Here is a 22,388-nt window from a genome sequence, read left to right on the forward strand (position 1 = left end):
ACAACCAAATCTAGCTAGTATTTGAAAAAGGATTTCACAATTCTAAAATCACATGTGGTCATTAAAGATGGCTTCTGCCACCTGGAGGCAGATCATAGGCTAGGCAAGAAAGCCTTTTTCTTGTAGGCAGTCCTCTGGTTGAAGAGAAATAAACTATATTTTTTAAGTCAGTGTTTAATTTCATGGTATTTGCTGTATTTATTTTGTAAGCATTTAGTAAATTCTTGCTTAAAAGTTTGAGCCTCATCTCAACTATGTTATAGGAAATGAAGGGCATATTTATTCATTCAACAAATTACATTGAGGATTTCTGTACTATTTGCTAGAGACTGTTATGACTGTTGGGGATAAATTAATGAAAAGACAGATGCCTGCTTTTATGAAGCTTACAACTCTGGTGAAGGAAAACAGGGGAAAATGTGACCTGGGAAAGCTATAATCTGTTGAGTTGGGGCAAAGTCATAAAAGACTGGCCCTGGTCAGTTGGCTCAATGGATAGAGCATTGCCTGGCATGCAGATGTCCTGGGTTCGATCCCCAGTCAGGGCACACATGAGAAGTAACCATCTGCTTCTCTTCCCCTCCCTCTCTCCCTACACTCTCTTGCAGCCAGTGGCTTGACTGGTTCTCCTGTCGGCCCCGGGCCCTGAGGATAGCTCAGTTGATTGAGCATCGGCTCCAGACCAGGTTGCAAGCTGGATCCCGGTTGGGGCACATGCAAGAGTCTTATCTCCCCTCCTCTCACTTAAAAATTATTTATTTATTTTTTTACAGAGACAGAGAAAGAGTCAGAGTGAGGGATAGACAGGGGCAGACAGGAACAGAGAGATGAGAAGCATCAATCATTAGTTTTTCGTTGCGCCTTGTGACATCTTAGTTGTTCATTGATTGCTTTCTCATATGTGCCTTGACCACGGGCCTTCAGCAGACCGAGTAACCCCTTGCTTGAGCCAGAGACCTTGGGTCTAAGCTGGTGAGCTTTTTGCTCAAACCAGATGAGCCCGCATTCAAGCTGGAGACCTTGGGGTCTTGAACCTGGGTCCTCAGCATTCCAGTCTGACACTCTATCCACTGCGCCACCGCCTGGTCAGGCTTAAAAATAAATTTTAAAAAAGACTAGCATTCTACCTGGACCTCTAGAAAAAGGAAATCCAAAGAAAATGAGTTTATTGGTATCTCTAGGCTATTTTATTAGACACTTTTTTGGTGTGCCTTCCTAACTAGAGTGACCAATCACTCCAGTTTGCATGGACTGAGGAGTTGCCCAGGATGCAGACTTTCCATGCTAGAGCTGTGACAGTTAGTGACTCAATTTGCAGCACTACTGGATTATGCCTCCTCTGGAAACTAATCTCCCAACCTCTAGGGTGGTCCTGGCAGCCACATCCATCAGGCTGTGTTAGAAATCAGCACCCATTATTAGCCAGTGTCTACCTTGAGAATCTGGCTGAAGAAACTGCTCAGAATCTAATTGCAGAGCTCACCTTGAGAATCTGGCTGAAGAAACTGCTCAGTCTAATTGCAGAGCTCTATGGTGATGTCTCACACACTTCTGTCGCTGAAGTCTCTAGATTAACAAACCTAGTATTTGACTGTTTGGAAGCCCGTTAAAGCTTTCTTTGAGGTACCCCAACTTCCTTCTAAGAAGTTCTCTCCCTCTGCCATCATTTTTTGCTTAAACTAATTTAAGTGGTTTTTCTTTATCATGTTACCAGAAACTTAACTAAGCCAATTCTCCAGGTAAGACTATTTCCAAGTCACGACAAACAGCTCTGATTTTAGTTAGACATGTTCCCAGATTATTCCTCAGGTTTACTAAAAGGTTCTCTTGGGAATAGCTGGCTGCCTGGTTATAGAACTGTATTTTCATTTCCTGAGTGGATGTAACCATTGAATATATATTCCTAATTTTAGATTCATAAATTGGCTTTCTGGTTAATTTGGTACTGTTTTGGGGAAAAAAAAAGGTTTAATAGAAAGTATACAGATTCCGTTTATACCAAAGTCTGACACATAACCCCATCCTCTTTCCCATGGCATGTTTAGTTGCACATGGGAGGTGTACCATGAAAGCTTCTCAGATGAGTAACTATTGAGCATATCCTGCTGCACTTTCTACTCACAATTCATTTTTCCCACTTGACCATGGTTCATAAGGGGTATCAGTTTCTTGCAGAACCCCCTTGCCTTTGGAATCACTTCCAAGCACACCTGCTGTTCTGCCCTAACTCCCTTTTCGTTTCAGCTTTGAATAACTCACTTTAGGAGCCCAACATTTTAAAATTTTTATTTATGGATTTGAGAGAAAGGAGAGGGAGGGAGGAACACTGGTTTTTTGTTCCACTTTTTTTTTTAAGCATTCATTGGTTGATTCTTGTATGCGCCCTGACTGGGGATTGAACCCACAACCATCATTTTGGTAATGACACTTAGCTACCCAGCCAGCCTTAATCTTTTAAGGCTATCTGTAGGCCATACCTGAACTATCCTGTGTATTTTACTAATCTTTACATCGTGTCACTCAGGTACTTACACCCCCATCAACTTGTAATTAATTCCTATTCAACATTTTCTCTTCTTTGCTACTTCACCAGAGTGGGACTAACCTGACTCCTTCCTGGGCCAGTTTCAGCACCCCTTAATTTTAACTGCGGATATCACCTGGGTAGCTTTCTGGGGCAAAAAAGATCTGGGCAGCCCTTCAGACCCATGGCACTCAACTATCATAGGCACTTGCTTCAGAAGGCTGCATTTTAAAAGCTCCCGGGTTGATTCTGACGCACTACTGGCTACTTTCAGCAGGTCCAAGCCTGTGGGTCCTCAAAATGACTGTCAGTGCTTTTTCATTCTTCCTCACACTTTGTAAATTTATGATCTTTATGAACTTGAAAGCAAAATAAACATTTCCCTGTTCTTTCTCTTCCATATTTATAATCTCTAACATTAAATGGACCTAAATGCTAGATGCTGTCCTTTTAAAATACATCATTGTTGATTCCATCAACCGAAAGAAAACACTGCTACTCAGGATTAAGCATGTATTTATTTTAGTTCAGTTAAAACATACATTGTTTCATTGAAACGGTGTAGCACTCTTTGCCAACAAGTCATACTAGAATTGTTGGCTTCTAACAGTACAGGGGGATTTTTACACTATATACATAAGACTAACACACCCAGGTTCTCAAAGGTCTTTCCTTACACTAATCACATTTGATTTCATTACACTAGCTCACATTTTGGTAACTACAGCATTTTGAAAATTTAGACCTTATTTAAAATTCAAATAAGAGATCTGAACTTGCACCAAGTTTTTATGGAAAAAAATAATGTAATGGTTAACCAGTCTGTTTATTGCAAATACAATTTAAACAATATTTAAAACTTTTAGTGTTTATACAATTTGTCAATTTGTTTAAAATGAAATCTTTGTACAGGTAATTGGGGGACAATTCTAGAGATATATAATGTGAATACATCAAAATGCAGTTAAGAAACTTACAGGAATCTATATACACTTGAACCTAAGACCCAAACCTGACCTATGGAATTATATACAACCTATTTACAATACATATAGACAGACAATGTATGTACATAGATTATCATAAATATTGAAAAATAGGTTAGCTTTAATGGATTAATGTTGTTCTATAAATAACATTACAGTTATAACTGAAACATCCACGGAAGACAGTAATGCAAAATGAGGTGACTAAGACAGTGGTTTTTAATACTGAAGACTGCTTATTAATGGGAATTCACTGTTTAGGAACCTCAAGACAGACAAGATAGCTCCAAGAAAATCACGCAACGGAACTTACCCTAGGCAACTGATTTTGAACCTCAAAGCTAAAGACTGGATGAGCCTTCCCACATCTATTCACTGTGAAGGTTTTCTCCCATTCTTTTCTGGTTGACAGGGTATCTCCTCCCACATGACAGGATGTAAACGGTAAGACAGCTCTTTACTTGGTATTCCCCGACAGGCCTTACATACAAAATCAGCAATTCTTTCAGGGACTCAAGAAGCGCTAGTTCTTGGTCTGAACTAGATAGAGGTGAGGTTCTGGATTCGAAAGGAGTGCCAAGAGCCCAATGAAATGAAAGCAGTGCTGCAGAATTCGCCTTCTCACTGCCTTTCTAGATGGTCCCCAATTACTTTGTTTTCGTAGAAACAAACAAAAATGGACCATTGGTCTCACCCAATGTAGCACTACAAGACGTCTTCCAGTTCCACAAGGGTCTTTAGTACAGACAGACATATCTGGTCTATAATCTAGTCACATATAATACAAGAATGCTTAACAAAAACCATGTCTGCCACATTTCTGGCCCTTGCCTAGAACTAAAAATGTTTAGTTTAAAAACCTTAACAGCCAGATGACCAATTGATGATTCCATTATTTGCTTCCCTCAACCACTAATGGAATTATGTATATTAGATTTTAGACATTATGCCTGATGAGCAAAGTACCACATTATTTAATAATATATTCGCCATACACCTTAACGTACAATAAATGTGCTCTTAAAAGCCAAGTAATTTTTTCAGTTCTAACTGGAATTTACATGGAAGGGTGAACATGCAGCTGGACCAACTACTTACACTCAGGTTGCACTGTTTTCCCTAGCTAACCATTTGTTGGATGTAAACAAATAAATCTATGTTGTACAAGAATGAGATGACATTCCAGTGCAAATAAGTTTTTTAAAAAGCTTACTGCATGAGAAATCCAGTGGCCTGTATGAAGAGAACTTATATTATACCAAATATCGGTGTGATCTGTGGATTAGACCTCTACTGTAGACAAAACACGACACAACTAAGCCACATATTATCAAGTAATTCACACTTCCAGTAGTAGATGAGCATTCTGAAAAGTTGTACTCCAGATAGAATAGTTTTGGCCGATAGCCATCAAATGCCCATTTTCCACTGCTGGAAACAATGTCAAAAAAGGGCTGGCCCAAAAAACTCAGAGCTGTCAATCCAACTCTGGAGACAGATGCAACTGAATAAACCCTGTTTTACCCAATTGCACTATTTGGTACCTCAAAATTAGGTATTTTACTTCCCACAGAAATCATCTGCATTATCTCTCATTCTAATAGATTGAAGCCATAACTATTTGTCTGAATGATCTAGATTATTTGGGAACAGAAGAAAAATGATGAACAGAGTTCATCTGATTTGGTGTAGCAATAAGCAATCAATTATCTTTGAATGGTGAAGTTTCAATGGAAAAAACTATGCTCCTACTCACGATACAATTTTTCATTACATCATTTTGTCTAAAAATCATTTTGGGTAAAAAAAGTATTTGGCTTATTATGCCTACAAAAAGGCAATCCATTTCATAATACTAATATTTGTTTTTAAACACCAATGTAAATTTTTCTTTTACGGAATTTATTGACAACTGTTTTTGGACAATGTTCAAAAAAGCAGTTTTTTTTTAAAAGTAAAATAGTGCTTCTAAGGTCTTTAAATATTTTTGGTACAAAAAAATAATAGTGTTTTTCTCAATGACTATTTCAATACTTTGCTGTAAATTAAGAATTGTTTCTCACATCAAATGGTTCCATTAGGCACATTCAAGTAAAACCATAAAATATCCAAGTTAAACAATGACACAGCCAAACATGTGGCTTGATAAAAGTTAAAGAGTTCGTCCATTCTCTGGAATGGAATAAAATTGTCACTTCCATTAACCCGAGACTCGTGGTTTCGTTGTTCATGTCCATTTCTATCACACAGAATAGTTTCTTAAAAAAAGAAAAAAAAAGAGTTCACTTATTCTGTACTCAGAAGAACCAGCGAGGAATCTGCACTTCAAAAGGAAGTGAAACTGAAAACATTAGGTGAAATTTCATAGTAGTTGAGAACTGTCGCCTCAACACTGGCATCAAATGGACTATTGAAGTTTTAATGCTGCCAGTTAATGGCCACCATTCTGGGAGGCACCGTGTATCCAATCCAGAACAATCAAGGCCATGCTTCCGAACATCACCACTATGCCACTTAGCAGGAAGAGCATAGCCTGTAATAAGCACAGAGAACACAGATCAGCAAGCAACATGATGTTTATGTTCAACATTCCTCTTCCTACTTTTTTAAAAATGGGTTTGTAATTACTGAAATTATGTCAGTAAGGATATAGAGCTACAGTTTCACCTTGCTAAAGATATTTAAGTGGTCTTAAGTAATCAAGGGGTCATCTATAATACAAAATACCTCTAAAATTTCACTTTTAAATTTCTTTCTTTCAAATGAAAAGGTAAATGATCTCCTTTGGTGAATAAACTACTTTGTAAGTAAAACTGGACTAGGTTTTCACATATTCTTAAAGCAAAAACTGAAGTCACAGGATCAAACCCAAGTCATCCTAAAATGCAGCCTGAGTCAAAGCCAGAGGCTTTTCTAAGAGAAAAAAGTTTACTCCTAATCCTACTATTTCAATTACTGCCATTATACACACTGAGTAAAACAAGAAGACAGTTTTTGGCTTATAAACAATTCTAGCACTGTAGTTTTAATCAGAATAGAATAGTAGTTGAGACTAAAGACTGAAAATTAGTCTTTTTTCCTAAGTAGCCCCACCAGAATCATACCCTTTGAAAAATTCATTATCACACTTTAATGTACATAAAAGCATTTTAATATGTAATAACAGCCCTATCCCAAGCTTTGCTTTGAAGGTGGTTTGTCTTGCTCAACTAAACACAGCCCATCACTTTCTCTTTTTCAGACTCAAGGCCCAGGCACCATTTTTCCTCATGTATAAGATGCACCCTTTCCTGAAAAATTTAGGGTCTAAAAACTGGGTGTGTATTATACAGTGTAGTTGTAGATTTTTTACTTGCATTTCTCGCTTTTTTGCATGGATGGGGAGTTGTATGAATTTTATGATGAATAAAACTTGAGTCCAATAACTTTATGTAATGTTTCTTTTCAAATTTCGGGCCCTAAAATTAAGGTCTCTTATCCATGGGAGCGTCTTATCCATGGGGATATAAAGTGCCTGTCACATGACAGACAGCCCCAAAATACTGATTCAACAAATGTTGACAGCTGAATAAGCATCTTTACACTTTATACCCTCTCCACAGTATCTAATAACTTTCTTGTAAGTAACTTAAGCATACATTAGATAGCAAACTGTCTTTTACCTCCTCTCCTACTGTTATAGAAACATTTATTAGAAACTTAAAAGTGAAACTGCACAAATGATAGCTAAGAGACTAAAATTAAAATCAGTTGAGAGATTTCTGGTATTCTGGAATATTATCATTGTTTCTAGTCATAATCTCTTACCCCAATCTTTTGTACAGATTTCATCGATTCCTTCTTAACTAACTTGATATAGAAGGCAGATGGAAGAATAAAAATCAACATAGCAGCTGCAGATGCACCTGTAAAAGAACATTTACCATTTCTTGAGAATTCAATCATCACTTGTCATCCATTTTTTTAAACCTTAAAATTCCTGATATTTAAATCCATTTTGATACTTTCTAAAACTTACCAATGAAACCAAAGATATCTCTGATAGTCGGGACAAAGATGACAAGCACATTGGTAAATGCCAAGATAGATACTGTAATGAGACTATGACGCCACCAACTGAAATCTTTTGTTGGACAAAACAAGTGAGTTATGGAACCTCGGATCTGCAAAAATAAATAAACAAATTAAAGTTCCAGCTTTAATTAATAAGAAACCCAAACAGAAATCTATCTACAATAAGCAGTTATTTAAATAATAAAATTATGTCTCCCTGCTGTTTTCTAAACATCTGAACACTCAGAGATCATTTAAATCTTCAATTATGGAAAATATGTACTAGGATGTTTTGAAAACTTACAAAGTATTTTTAAAAGCTCTCCCAAAACAACCATTAACTCAGTATTGCTCTAGTGGTGTTTCCCTCACATCTGAACTCATTCCCACCGAAAGAGAGCAAGTGACTACTTACTGGGAAAATAACGACTGGTACTGTCAGGGTGACAGCCACTAACACAGCCAAACGAACAATGAGAAGAAGAACATCATTGCCCAAGGCAGCAGAGTAGGTATGAAGCAATTCTGACTCAACGCGTCCTGTCAAGGAAAAAAAAAAAAACCACAAAACTTTAAGTGTGTTTTCTCTGGAGATTAGGTAGAAAATTGAACTTGTGGCAAAATTTGCACAAAAGTTATTGGCTCCTCACAAAATGACTACAAACTAAGAGGCTAATACGATTAATTTGGAATTAGGGTTAATGCAATTAAAGTAACATTGAAGGAAAATTTTTCTAAATGCTAAGGAGAGATTTAGCCACATGACCCCCATTAAAAACAACAGGAGCTAAATAGCTAAATCCCATGGTTTGGCTTATAGTTTGTGTGTGCTGTATAATATGAAATTCATGGGAAGAGATAAGTAGGATGAACTTAGATGTAGCATATCATATAAAAATGGCATCAAATGACTAATGGTATACTGTATTCCCTATGTATAAGATGCACTACCCCCACCCCAAATTTGGGGTCTAAAAACTGGGTGTGTCTTATACAGTGGTTGTAGTTTTTCTACTTGCATCTCTCGCTTTTCTGTGCTTGTTTTTGCGCTCATTGTTGAAGACAGTGATTTGTCATCAGACACAGATGAGAACAAGCTAATGGATGGGAGTTTTGACAGGGACAAATTATACGAATTTTATGATGAATAAAACTTGAGTTCAATAACTTCATGTAATACATTTTTTCCCCAAAATTTCAGGCCCTACAATTAAGGTGCGTCTTATGCATGGGAGTGACTTATATACACAGGGAAATACAGTACTTGTGAACTTTGGGTTCTAGAAATTACTGATTGAATATAAGCTCTAATTCAATTTCCCATCACAGATGAAATATACTAAAACAGACTCTTAAATGGTAGAACTATACATATCAAAGTATCTATTTCATTTCACAGCGTAATTTTTGCTTTTGTAAAGCAGACATTATTTACCGTAAAATGTTAAGTATCCAAAGAGGGCAGCAAGCAGGTACATGAGAAACATAGCAAAAAATGAAATCTTGGACACGTTCATCATTCTTCTACGGCTGCGGCTATGTAAATTCAAAGAAAAATAAAAAAAATATGGTTTAGCAGCAGTTACAGAAGTAAACAAATATTATTTTTTCAATAAATCTGTGTGAATATAGGTGAAGCACTCACTCTTTCAGTTCTTCATAAATGGGAAGAATAGCAGGATGACAGACAAATGAAAAGGTCAGAATCGGCACAGCATAGACAGTCTGCAAAAGATATAAAAATTAACAGCCTAATGCATGAAACTTGTGTTATCATAGTTTTGCAACTTAGCAACTAATCTTAGAATCAAAGCCTAAAATAGCTTTTTTCTTACATAATTAGCTTCCAAACTTCTAATTTGTTCACTATATCTGACCAGTATCCTAAACTTCTGAATGTGTCAATTATTAACATTATGATTATTTCACTTTGAATCTACTTTAAGACACAAACCAATGCTTCTTCCCAGTCCTCAGTAATAAGCTAATCATGTTTTCTAAAGAGCAGCTCTTAACCCCTCCTCCTTCTACCTTGGGAGTTATTTTAAAATTTCCAGTAGTTTCCCTCTTTTCTTCCCTAAAACCTTCCTTTCAGAAAATGAAGATGCCATTTAGTTACCTGTGAGTTGAAGATAAAATAACGTGGTCTGCAAGAATCATCAGTCATGTTAGATGCCATCTCAGGTACAAAAGATGTTGGCTGTGTGACGGTGTTATTTACCATCTCACTAATTATGATTTCTGCTGGCAAAGGACAAGGAATCTCAAATTTCTTACAAATCACCTGAAAATACATTATTTTTCATTTGTTAAATAGAATAATGTGACAGTGCTTATAAAATAAATTCTAGTTCTAAAGAAGTTATACCTACCACAATCAGAAAGAACACCATACACAGCAAGGAAAGGCCGCTGGTATATCCCAAATAGCCTATAGGGGTGGGTGGATGGTGAAATAAATGTTAGTTTAATGGAACAGAGTTACAGCAAATATATCTACTAAATAACTGCATTCTGCTTGGAAGGCTTCAGTGTGGCTACAGTAATTTTTGATTTTTTTATATACTAAGCTATAGAACAGTTGCTAATAACTAAAAATATTGAATATAAATACAAAGTACAACATAAAAAATAGCCTGCTCCCAAAAAGAAATAGGGGTTAGTTTATTGCTTCATATTCCTTTTGAAATATCCCAATTTTTGTAAGCAGTATATTACAAAATGTCAACAAAATAGTTGGCACCTTGGCAGTGATCATACTAGGAATTTGAAAGACATACAGAGGTTTGCTGCACCTCCCCAAGGTAGGTATTTAGAACTTTTTAGCTTTCAATGTCTACTATGGAAAGCCAATTAGCTGGTGAGAGAGAGGATCATTTCAATTCTCTTTAGAGATGGGTTTGCTCACCTAAATTTCTCAGCAGTGACAAGGGGAGAATAAGCACCAATGACACCAGCAGAACCAAATAGTCACCGTTCAGATACCACAATCTGAATTAAAGAAAAGAAAAACAAGGTCAAAAACTGGTCACAAACATCCTCAGAATGACATATACATCTTCTCATAGGACTCACTATAGAAATACTATAAAAATACAAAGAAGATAGGTTTGAAAGTATCACTTATTCAAAAAACCTAGAAACAGGAATAAATCTCTAACTTTGTGTGCTAAATGAATATTCATTCACCCAGGTTAGAAACGGGGTATGGAACAGTGTAACTTTTGTCCCACAGTTTGCTCTGGGAAGACTGCCAGCTGATTCATAACACAAAATACTTCTTAACCACTCGCTGCTAATATAGGGAACAAAGAGGCACTGTTAAGCCAGTAATCTTATCTTTAAGCATTTTTGAAAAATTGTATACCAACTTTGTTATAGCTTTAGCTTGCAATTTTTAATGCTAGAAACAAGAAAATTTTAAAACAAGCTTCTTTCAGAAATTTGTTAGCACATATACATACAAAATACTTCAACAAGGAAATTTTTTCATACCTAAACAAAATACATAGGTAAAAACAAAACAAAAAAACCCAGTCCCCAAATGAGGACTTATTATTTAGGTTGTCAAGAGATTGTTTTAATACCTTGACCCACCTTAACTCCAAAAATAGTCAAAAGATCTCTTCTGAAGTTAAGAGAACTATAACCCAAGTGTCTTAAAAGTTCTAGCAATATTTTCTCTCTGAGGTAATCAACTATAGTCTCTCTTTTAAATCACTATTTCAAATTCTAATTGCCTTGTGAATTTTACTCCACTGGCTTCAGCAACAAAGACTCCCACAGAAATGTAGTATCTAAAGATCAGATGACTGAAATAAATTTCCAAAGCAGGGAGATAACCACACCTCTTTTTGAGATAAAGGGCTACATTTATGTGGGGAAGTATGTTAGTTCCTGAGATGAGTAACTTTGTTAGAAGGATACAGATAAGACTATACATTTTCTGGTATTTTGAATTTTATAAAAAGTTTTAAGAATTTCTAAAGCTGCAGTCATAACAGGTCAGGTACGTATTATTCAGCTCTAAACTCTTCATGAGTAAGTATGGAGAGAAAAGTTTAGAAAACCTGTTTTCACAGCAGGCTTGAAATTAGTTATCCAGAGTTATAGGACTAGCTACATCTTTGGCCTTTCATTCTCAATTCCCAGGTTCAACAATAACATTTAAACTAATTTATGATAATCATTTTGTATCCAACTTTGATAAAATGTATCTAACCACTTAGACTATTACTGTTTCTTATGAGTAACCTTACTTAGCACCTACCCAGTTGTATCTTCAATGTTCATTAATGCCTTGATCACCAAAGGTAACTCATATTTCACTATGAAGAGGTAGCTTGACATAGCTGGAGGGAAAAAAATTATACCATTACAAGCGCAAAATGTGGCACGTGACACTAGAAGTAATGTGTCACCATTCTGTGATATACAAAGCAAGTCTACCCAAATCACCTTTAAAAAACTCTTACCTCCAATATTCTGCATGGTAATCGATCCAGAGGCTGCAAGCTTTCCAACCAATCCAAATGCCTTATGTCCCAACTGTTCATATAATAAAGACCCTATAATTTGAAGAACACGGAAGCATGAAGCGAGTATTTTATACAAGGAACAAAATCATGACAGGCATAATTGTTTTAGAAATACCAAGAATGCTACCATACCTCCTTCATTGGCAGTCTTCAAAAGGAGATGAACAGAATACAGGGAAAATATTGACACAAATGTCAAGAGAATTCTGAAGAGAGAAAGAGAAGGCGCAGGGTTATAAATGAGAGCAGCTCTATTAAAAGACAGGTCTTCTGGATTGTTATTTAAACATTAACTATGGAACCTGTCCTAATATTTCTTGTGCTAGACAGAATGCCCCCAATAATGACACTCATCTGACTAGAGTGTCAACATATTCTCTTACCTGGTCCAAAAAGCTTGCATCATGTCTCAGGTGATAATAGGTTCTACAGTACTGGTAAAAGCAGTGGTTTACCCACTGAACCAAACATGCAGAAAGATACTGGAAAGCCAAATTTTAAACTGGTAGAATTATGAGACTTATTAATTTGGTTTTGGCACCATAATAATTAGCTGTATACCTGCTACCTGTCTGCACTTTAAATAGTTTGTTTTACCTATAAAATGGTAATGCCTGCCAGGAAACCCAGCCTACAAGGTACTTTTGAAATCCAATTGAGATAACACAAGTTAGAGAAGTAACCAATGTGACAATCTATATTGCTCATCATGGTGTGGACTACAGGCCCAGCATTGTCACAAAGTTAGACAATGCCTGTGCTAGACAGAACAAGTAGGCTTATCAGTCCAACCGTCTGGGCTATCTCCTCCCTGGAACAGGGTGGGGGTGGGCTGTTAGAACAGAAAGGGACTCAAGGTTCCCTAATGTTTTCCTTTAGGGCACAGGTTCTCTCAAATTCCAGTTTTATTTTTATTCCCCAGGGTAAGCCAAGAAAAAGATAAATTTCTCTTTAGTAAAAGGAACAACAAATCAAAATCAGGGAAACTCACAAAAAACTCTGCAAACAAGACATATTTTTTTGATTCTGCAAAAGCAAACTGAATATAGCACCATATAAGGTCTGGCAAAGAAACTGATGTCTGTTAGTTAAACATAGCTGGTGACATCAAACAGTTCCTCTAATGCCAGAAGTTTTATGGGGTCTAATCTGAATGACACCATAACCTCACCTCTAAACTAAATTGGTTTAATCAAAAACAATTTTCAAAGTGTGCTAACAAATTCGGTCCTTTCTTTTACACTGAAATGACAATAGGAATGAAGAGACTTCACAGCCTTCGAGGCCTCTCAATTTCAAGATAGATTCTACTCGATAAGGTTAACTAGAGTTGTTTAACTAGAACATGGCAGCCATATGGCCTTTGGTCCATTTACCTCCATACCTTGTAAAATACTGATGGATAAAAGCCTGACGTTAGCACTCTCAATACTGTTTAACCATAATTAAACACAGAGAACCTATTAAAATATAAATAACTTCCAAAGTACAAGGCTAATATATCAGAATTGTGGTTTCACTTATGAAATGGAGATGCACTAGAACTCTACTTAAAAACTGCCTCCAGTTTTCATGCTAACAGTAAGATTTTCAAACTGTTAACCATGATTCCATTCAATTTCCCCATTAAAAACTTTAAAACTTTTAAGCTGTCAACCACTGTTCAAACTGTGCTTAACTTCAGCACGGAATTTCACAAAGCAGAGCTTTGCAAAGGTCTGCTTTTCTTTTCATGAACAGTCTACTCTGCTGGATAAAACAACTTGAATAGAAGACACCAGTTGGCTAACAAAAAGTGTATCTGTCACAAAGGGACAAATTCATGTTATATGCATGTGTATATTTTTTTATCTACACAGCAAAATCACCCATCTTCCACCAAAATTGGCTTAGGAGCTCAAAGGTTCTTCTACCTAACAGCTATGACATAAACACCACTAAAAATATATGCTTAATTTTACTGTATGTATTTTTGTTTTGTGCTTTTTTCCTGGAAATAAGATCTGTACTTGTCTATTATATTCTCCAAATGTCAGTGACCTCACAATGGTTAAGAACCACTATCTTCTATAGTTCCAAAATTCTATTCCTATACAGGAGTAAATAATTCTAACTTGACAACTAAGGAAAAAAACACTTAAAGCAAGTACTTATTAAAATAATTTTTTGCTATAGCATATGGCAACCACACATATCTGGAATATTAAAAAAAAAAAAACATGCATGGATTGCTTTTTGATTCCTTTTCTTAAAACAAACAGTTTGGCAAATACCACACCTTATACATTAAAAGAAAAGATAGTTGCTTTCCTTACATACACTAGGGCCATAGATCTGTGGAGAGAATATGTCAATTTACCAAAATGATTTGGAATGACTATGCTCAATATTTTTTGCTTCCTATTTTGCCAGAACAAAATTTTTATCTATCCTAGATTTATCAATAGTTCCTTTAAAATATTGTCCTGTTAAAATTTTGTCCTAACTGTTCCCATTGACTTAAAAGATGTTTGACTTAATTATCAGTTTTAATTGCCGGCTTATTTTTTCCCTATCTAATTGGCTTTCTTGATTATCATGCAAGCATACCAGAATAAAAATATTTTCTGATTTCTCATAGTTTAAATTTTAAGCAAATGATTTTCAAATCAGTTTCTGGAGCCAAAACACGTTGTATTATCATATTAACTGCCCTGCGTGGCAGACTCACTACTTACACATACTTACATAAAAAGAGCAATTCCAGTATTAGCCATGGCAAAAGAAAGCCCAAGGATTCCACTGCCCACAATCGCATTGCTCAGATTAAATACTGACATTCCAAAGGAAGTAGTACCTGGATGCTACATAGAGGGGAAACGATAACCAAACATATAACAACAATTAAATGGAGAAAACCAGCTTTGGGCAAGTTAGATTTGAAATCTAAAAGTAAAACTATTCTTTTACTCCATAAAGCCACAGAAACGCAAATTATTATTTTTAACTTACAAAGTCTGTTTCATACTTCTTTTTCCCCAAATTCGATTCAAGTAAAAAGTTCTGGTTTTCTGGATCTACATCTGCATAATGACTGCAAAAAGAAAAAAAAAGTTATCTTCAGTTGGATTGAAATATACAACGGAATGCTTTAACATAAACCGGCCCTTTAGTTATCACACACCTTTATTTAAACGCGTAAGTATTAAGTAGGAGTTGACTATCATGCCAGATATTGCCACTGCAATAAGACAACCAGATACTCTTCCAGAGATCACTCTCCATATGCGACGGTAAATTAAAGCATCTAGAACTCCCACCCGCACAGCTGTTTAAAGAAAAAAAAAAAAAGACACGTCTCCCACCTTTTCAGGGCAGCTTGCTTGGTGGGGTAGGAGTAGTTGAAGTCGCTGTTGGAACTGTAACTGCTGCTGTCCTCATCCGGGGAAATATTGAATCTTCCCATTTCGGCTTTCTTCATACTGGGCAACCAGGAGGAATCAGATGCTTCGAACAACACTGGACTCCTTTTGTCCTTTGCCGGGCGAGGGCCGGCGCGTGTGCCTGCTAAAGGTAGAGGCTGCGCGTCAGGACCCGCAGAGCCCGCCCAGGTCACGTGACGCCGCCTGGCGGCGCAGCGCGGGTGATTCACCCCCCCCCCCCCCCCCCCCGCGGCCAGGCGAGTGGAAAAGTACCAGCCGAGCGCGAGGGGCGGGGGCGCGCTGAGCCGCGGAAAAGTACAGACAGCCGAGCCGCGGAGAACAAAGATGGTCCCACCGCGGTGCCGTACCTGCCCCGGTCCTGCGCCCTTCGGACTGCGAAGCCCATAAGCGGATTTTAGTATTTCACCCTCTCTGTGATCCCAAGTCTGAGGGAGAGGTGCAGGAGCTCTGTTGCCTTACCCCCACAGCCTCTCCGGTCGCGCACAGGATAGGCACGCCGGACTCAGCCCACCCAGGCACGGGCTCGGTGTGCATGCCGCCCAGGCGCACAGCTCCCCGTCCCTAGCATTTGCAACCGTGGTGTCGCGTAACTCGTCCTTTCATGCGCGGAGCCACGGATGGGGAAATGCCTCTGCGGCACTTAAGCCCACACGAGGGGGGCGGAAAGGGCTGACAGAAGTTCTCCATCCAGAAGGGGAGAACGCCCGTTCCCAGGAGCGCCGCGGGTTTGTTTACACGCGCACGCCCGTGCCCTCGGGCACATTCGTCCACTGGCATTTGGCCGGCAAGCGCTTCGCCCCGCCTGCCCCTCCTGTGCCGGGAAAGAAAACTGATGCAATATCGATCGCCGATTGTCAAACGTCCTCGGCTCGTCTTCCCCAATCGTGGCCTCTGCTATACTAAAAGCCCGAACCCACCTCCGCGCCTTCAAATTCCAGACCCCCTGGATTTAATTTTTTTTTTCTTATTGATGCAAATCAGTCACAAGACTTGCCGCAGCGGAGACTCGGGTCGGGGTGGCTCCCCTCCCCCTAACGGGAGAATGCGGTTTCGCCCCCGGCAGGTTCGCGGCCCCCGCACCGCACACTTCCCCTGCCCGAAGGAGGGCGGAGACCCCCCCCCCCCCGCCTCCCGTGGGCCGGGGTCTAAAGCTAACCCCGTCAACCTCAATCGCCAGTCTAGGGAGTAAACGACCTCCGCAGCCGCCTTCCCGCTGCGGCCCCTCCTGGATGCCCCTCCCCCACTCCCGCCGAGGCCTTCAGCCCGTGCAGACACCCCCCCAAGCTGTTACCTCGGTGGTCTCCGCTCCTGAATCCCGGAATGTCACAAAAACACCTTCGGTGGGTTTTTCTCAAAAAATCGTAAATAAAACAAAACAAAACAAAAATTCAACAAAAGGCAAGAAAAAATTTTTAATAAAAAAAGGAAATGGCAAGTTGCCCCTCAATCGCCCGGCGTCCGCCGTCTCAAGGGAAAGATTCAAGTGTACGAGAACGCGTGGTCGGGATGCTGGCTGTAGTACAACAAGGTCGGGCGCTCGGATACAGCGACGTCGCGCGGCTCTCTAACAGCACCGAGATCAGCGGGTTATAGCGGCCACCCCGGACGCGTCAGTGGGCGGGGCCCGGCCTCGGGGTGCCTTCTCTTTGTGTATCAACACCACCTGGGCTCCGCCCCCAGCCCGCCGGGGCCCTCAGGACCCGCCCCTGCTCATACTCGCGCTCCTCCCCTCTTGGCGGACACAGGCTCCCCGCCCCGCCCCGCCCCGCCCCGCCCGCTGGAATCCCCCCCCCTCCCGGAATGCCAAATCTTACCCTCTCTAGTTTCCTGGTCACCCTGGGAAGGTACCCACCCCCCACCCCCGCCCATGCCTCTCTGTTCATTTCAGCCAGGATTGGTGCCCAACATATGCAGTTGTCTTTAAGAAGCCTTCAGATTTTCTTCGATCCATGTTACCAGCAGTCTGTTTCCTATTCATGGCATTTTGGGGACACAGTCCGCCCACCCAACCCTTTCCCGCGTGTTATTTTTTTTTATTTACAAGGGGGTTTTCTCAGGCAAACTTGGGCTCCATGGTCGGTTTTTGTTTTCGTTGTTTCTTCTCCATATAGAGCTGCTTTCACTCTTAAACACTAGCCCAATTAGGTGGGTTGGCAGCTCTGTTTTGGGATATTCTTTATGTAAGAACATGGAAAACCCTACCAGGGGAAAAGCTACAACCTGAACAGCCAGACTTCTTGATAGGGGACCACAGTGGGGCCTCTGGTTAGGGGGACCTGCTCTTTTAAGGAGGTTGTAGGAGTCCTCTGTTTTTACTTCGTAGACACATTTCACTCATTCCACCACCTCCACCCTAATTTGAGAGCACTTCTCGCCCTCTGCGCCTTTCTTTCCTTCTAGTTACAAAAGCGCTGCCTCCGTTGGAATGCTGGTCCGTGAGATTCCCAAGCCTGATCCTTTCCTGTCGTGATGTGGTCTCGCTGAGCCAGGCATCTAGGGGGCCCCTTTGCTGTGAAATGCTCAGTGCCGGAAAGGCAGGATCAGTCCTTTGCTGGAAACAAAAGGCCCCTTATGAGAGATAAATGTTTGTTGGATGAATGAATAAACAAACGAGTTTGACCTACTGCTATCCTCCTTTTGGAGACGTGGGAGAGGATTGGGCAGGGCATAGAGGAAAGCGTTGGGTGTGATCACATTTTTTGCTTTCAATGTTTTCCTGAGGAAATCTGTACAACTGTCTATTTCCGTGGCACGTGAGGCTGCAAGTGCCTTGGTCCTGCACCAGTGTTCGTGATTGACAAGGGAGGACCCCGTTTCCCCTTTACACCCCTGTTCTCCACCCCTTCTACTGTCAGACAAGTCTCAGCTAAACAATAGGCTTTCTAGCTTTAGTGCCCAACTTCCCCTCACAGTCACTCAAGCCTTCGTTATTCAACCTCAGGAAAGCTTCCCTCCTCTTTTATCCCTTCCTCCTCACCTCTCTTTTTGCAGGTACTATTTTCTAAAACCATGTGGTACAGGATATTTTTAAATTCTGTATTGTCTTGTACTCAAAATTGTTCAAGTTTGTTTCTAATTTTGTTTCCCTAGTTAGACTGTGAACCCCCTGAAGGCAGGTTTGGCATCTCACTTAATCGGGGCTGAAAAAACTTAACTTCCACATACATCCCTTAGTTACACCAATCAACTCTTCTTGTCAGGAAAGCGATCTTAATGGTGGGTTAGAGATCATTTCCTGGAAGTTCTTTTTAATCACGTTTCAACTGATAAAAATCAAAAGGTCTAAAATAACTTTGTCATCCATGGGAGTCCCCTGCCCAGTCTGAGGTGCTAAGGAAGCCCTCAGGGTTGGTGGTTATGGGTAATGGTTGACAAGTCTTACTCTCACTAGCTCTCTTGTCCTTGGGACTTTTGGTAGTTTGTATTGGAACACATAGTTAAGAGGACTTGTAAAACTCAGGGTGTGTGTGTGTGTGTGTGTTGGGGGGGCTGTAATCTTGTTCTGACCTCTGTATGATGAAAACCTGTACAGTAAATGACAAAAACAGAGCAGAAGGCATTGAAATGTCTTTTTTTCTTTTTAATCAAGTGAGAAGCAGAGAGGCAGAGAGGCAGAGAGACAGACTTCCACATGCACCCTGCTGGGAGGGGATCCACCCGTAACCCCTTCTGAGCCTGATGCCTTGACCACCTAGGGATGCTGCTTGGCAACTGAGCTATTTTTAGCACCTGAGGCAGGCATGGAGCCATCCTCAGCCCCTGTCAACTTGCTCATTCAAGCCATGGCTGCAGGAGGGATGAGAGAGAGAGAGAGAGAGAGAGAGAGAGAGAGAGAAGAGAGAGAGAGAGAGAGAGAGAAAGAGAGAGAGAGAAAGAGGAGAGGGGTAGAGAAGCAGATGGTCACTTCTCCTGTGTGCCCTGCCTGGGAATCAAACCTAAGACTTCCACTTCCAGATGATGCTCTATTGCTGAGTCAACTGGCCACAGCAAAATGTCTTTCTCTAATACTAGTTTGATTCGTGCTTTCAAAAGTCAATCTGAGGCATATCTGCTAACTCAATGGCTTCTAATTGAAGCCTGATGTGGTTGGGTTTTTGCTGTTATGCTTTTGGCTACAGTGCATGGGACATAAGGCCCTTACCCACTTTTTGACAGAATGTACCACCAAATGCTTGTTGGTCAGAAGTGTTACAATTTTGCTTTTATGTCTAAGCTAATATATATTTTAGAAGAACAGCATTTTTCAAACTACAGAATGAGACCCAGTGGTAGATAGTGATGAATTCAGTGGATTACCATGAACTTTTTTTTTTTCTTTTTCTTTACAGGGACAGAGAGAGAGAGATAGATAGGGACAGACAGGAACGGAGAGAGATGAGAAGCATCAATTATCAGTTTTTCGTTGTGACACCTTAGTTGTTCATTGATTGCTTTCTCATATGTGCCCTGACCGCGGGCCTTCAGCAGACCGAGTAAACCCTTGCTTGAGCCAGCGACCTTGGGTCTAAGCTGGTGAGCATTTTTTTTATTTTACTCAAGCCAGATGAGCTCGCACTCAAGCTGGCAACCTCGGGGTCTCGAACCTGGATCCTCGGCATCCCAGTCCAACACTCTATCCACTGCGCCACTGCCTGCCTGGTCAGGCACTTTTTTTATAGTTTTTTAAAAAATGTTTATTTTATTGAATTTAGAGAGAGGAAGGGAGAGAGCAGGAGAGAGACAGGAACACCTGTTCCTGTGTGTGCCCTGACCTTCTGGGGCACCAGCAACCTCAGCATTTCAGGACAATGCTCAATCAACCAAGCTATCCAGCCAGGTTATGAGCTTTTTTTCTTTAATGTATAGAATTTACAATATCAATATGCCATCTATGGTAATGCTAATTCTGTAAAACTTTAATTTTATCATGAGTACAGATGTATATATTCTGAGTTATGGTATAAAAATTACTTCTTACTATGGGTTAGGATCAAAGAATTATGATTACTGAGAACAAACCTAAGAAAAATAATCACAAATAACAGTTGCCAACTCTAAATTTTCAGGAATGTATTGAAAAGTAGGTCGTTAGAAATTTTCCTGGGGCAGATCATTATCTTCTGTAGATTGTTTGACTGTTACTACCTGATAAAATAGAGTGGTTTGTTTCCTGGGGGCTATACCAAGTCCAGTGGACCTTCCCAACTTGTTAAATAGATGGTCTTTAGGATGATTCTCAAAATTCTATTTATCCAACATCTCAATTTCCCTGAAGTGGGCTTAAATTTGCTTCTCTCTACCCTCCATTTCCACCCAGATAGTTATGTTCTCAGATTGGCTTTTACGTTTTCTTTGATCTGGCCCTCACCTATATTTTCCACCTTTATCCCTCATTATTCCTTGTGGTAGCCAGCTTCTAAGATGGCTCCTAAGGAATCCCACCTCCTGGTATCCATGCACATTTCTAATTCCCTCTTCTTGATTACAGGTTGGTCCTAGTGATGTTATTCTGTTAAGCAAAAGTGATGGCATGTGACTTCTAAGATTAGGTTACAAAAAGACTCTGGCTTCCATCTTGCTCTCTCTTGCTCTCTTCATCATTTGCATTGAGGGAAACCAGCTATCATCCTGTGAATTGTCCTATGGAGAGGGCCATGAGGCAAGGAACTGATGACTCTGGCAATAGGCAGGGAGAACCTCAGGGTTGCCCACAGTTACATGAATAAGTCTAGAAATCGACCTTGCCCAATTGAACCTTGAGATGACTGCAGCCCAAGCTAAGCCCAGCCTGAGTTCCTGATCCATGGAACTAAGTAATAATAAATGTTTGTTATCTTAGGCTACCAAGTTTTGGCATAGTTTATTACTCAGCCATAGGAAACTAATACATTCCTCTTCATATACCCTATGCTTTTGCCAAAATGTATTGCTTAGTGCTTTCAGTACAAAGCATTTCCCAATCAAACTGGTCCCATTGCTTGGAGCGTTCATACCTTCTCTTCCCTGCATTACTATAAATCTAAACTCTGCCTTTCCTTTAAAGCTCTGCTTAAATACTACACATTTCATTAATTTTTCTTTATTTGATGCTCCCATTAGAAACTGATCTTATTTTACTTTGAACTTGGTGCTTTATAAGTATCTTTTTGTGGCACTACTTTTTATGTTGTCTGTTTACTAGATTTTGTGTTAGAGTCTTTTCAGAGTAAAAGACCTAGTCTCTTGTATAAAAAGAAGGTACCTTGTCAGTACCTGAATGAATTACGATAAATATGTCTTTCTTTATAGTACCTATCACATGAGTTATATATTTATTTGTTTTTGTTTTGTTTTGGTTTTTGTATTTTTCTGAAGTGAGAAGCAGAGAGGCAGAGAGAGAGAGACTCCGCATGCGCCGTCTGGGATCCACCTGGCATGCCCACCAAGGGGCGATCCACTGTGTGAGGTTGGTTGGCAATGGGAGAGGTCACGTGAGGAACCAGACCTGGGAACTTTGGAACTGCCCACACCCATGCGTGCCAAAAGAAACTTCCCAGGAGTCCTTTGGAAAAGAGCAACCGTCTGTCAGCCAATGACATTTCGCCAGGTCATATTAACCCGACCACCCTACAGATGCTATAAATTACCCCCATGTGGTGCCCGCCCCCCCCCTCCCCCGTTACTTCTTTGGCCTCTGTCCCCTGAACCACAGAACATCATCCGGGAAGCTCTGTACTAAATAAAGCTTTGCTATTCCACACTTCGTGGCTATGCCCTTCCTTCTTCCTCAGTGGGGAAAAGTACCTTACATTCTGACCATCTGGGGTGTTGCTCTGTTGCAACGGAAGCCATTCTAGTGCCCAAGGTGGAGGCCATGGAGCCATTCGCAGCACCGGGGCCAACTTTG

At 40.0% G+C, this 22,388-nt stretch overlaps 1 protein-coding gene across 2 annotated transcripts; it reads right to left on the reverse strand.

The window, feature by feature from the left end:
* Positions 1–3,023: 3,023 nt before the first annotated feature.
* SLC38A2 (solute carrier family 38 member 2) lies at positions 3,024–17,124 on the reverse strand. Of its 2 annotated transcripts, XM_066258179.1 has the most exons (16): positions 16,815–17,124; positions 15,446–15,647; positions 15,093–15,174; positions 14,829–14,944; positions 12,234–12,307; positions 12,039–12,131; positions 11,834–11,915; positions 10,472–10,554; positions 9,936–9,994; positions 9,683–9,847; positions 9,209–9,288; positions 8,999–9,099; positions 7,979–8,103; positions 7,529–7,673; positions 7,318–7,415; positions 3,024–6,043 (listed from the first exon to the last, which is right to left on the reverse strand). In XM_066258179.1, the coding sequence occupies exons 2-16, from the start codon at positions 15,559–15,561 to the stop codon at positions 5,942–5,944; spliced, it is 1,521 nt and encodes a 506-aa protein (XP_066114276.1). In that variant the 5' UTR covers positions 15,562–15,647; positions 16,815–17,124; the 3' UTR covers positions 3,024–5,941. The 2 variants fall into 2 exon arrangements, with proteins under 2 accessions (XP_066114276.1, XP_066114277.1); XM_066258180.1 differs by lacking the exons at positions 14,829–14,944; positions 16,815–17,124.
* Between the last annotated feature and the right edge of the window lie 5,264 nt (positions 17,125–22,388).

Source organism: Saccopteryx bilineata, chromosome 2 (genome assembly GCF_036850765.1).
Source record: "Saccopteryx bilineata isolate mSacBil1 chromosome 2, mSacBil1_pri_phased_curated, whole genome shotgun sequence".
Classification (NCBI taxonomy): domain Eukaryota; kingdom Metazoa; phylum Chordata; class Mammalia; order Chiroptera; family Emballonuridae; genus Saccopteryx; species Saccopteryx bilineata.

Excerpts from the sequence above, each read along its gene's own strand:
- SLC38A2 (XM_066258179.1), bottom strand. The coding sequence starts at position 15,561 with ATGAAGAAAGCCGAAATGGGAAGATTCAATATTTCCCCGGATGAGGAC. Across the intron at positions 12,308-14,828 it reads ACTGGAATTGCTCTTTTTAT|AATTCTCTTGACATTTGTGT; the intron begins GTAAGTATGTGT and ends TTCTCTCTTCAG. Across the intron at positions 6,044-7,317 it reads AATCTGTACAAAAGATTGGG|GCTATGCTCTTCCTGCTAAG; the intron begins GTAAGAGATTAT and ends TGCTTATTACAG.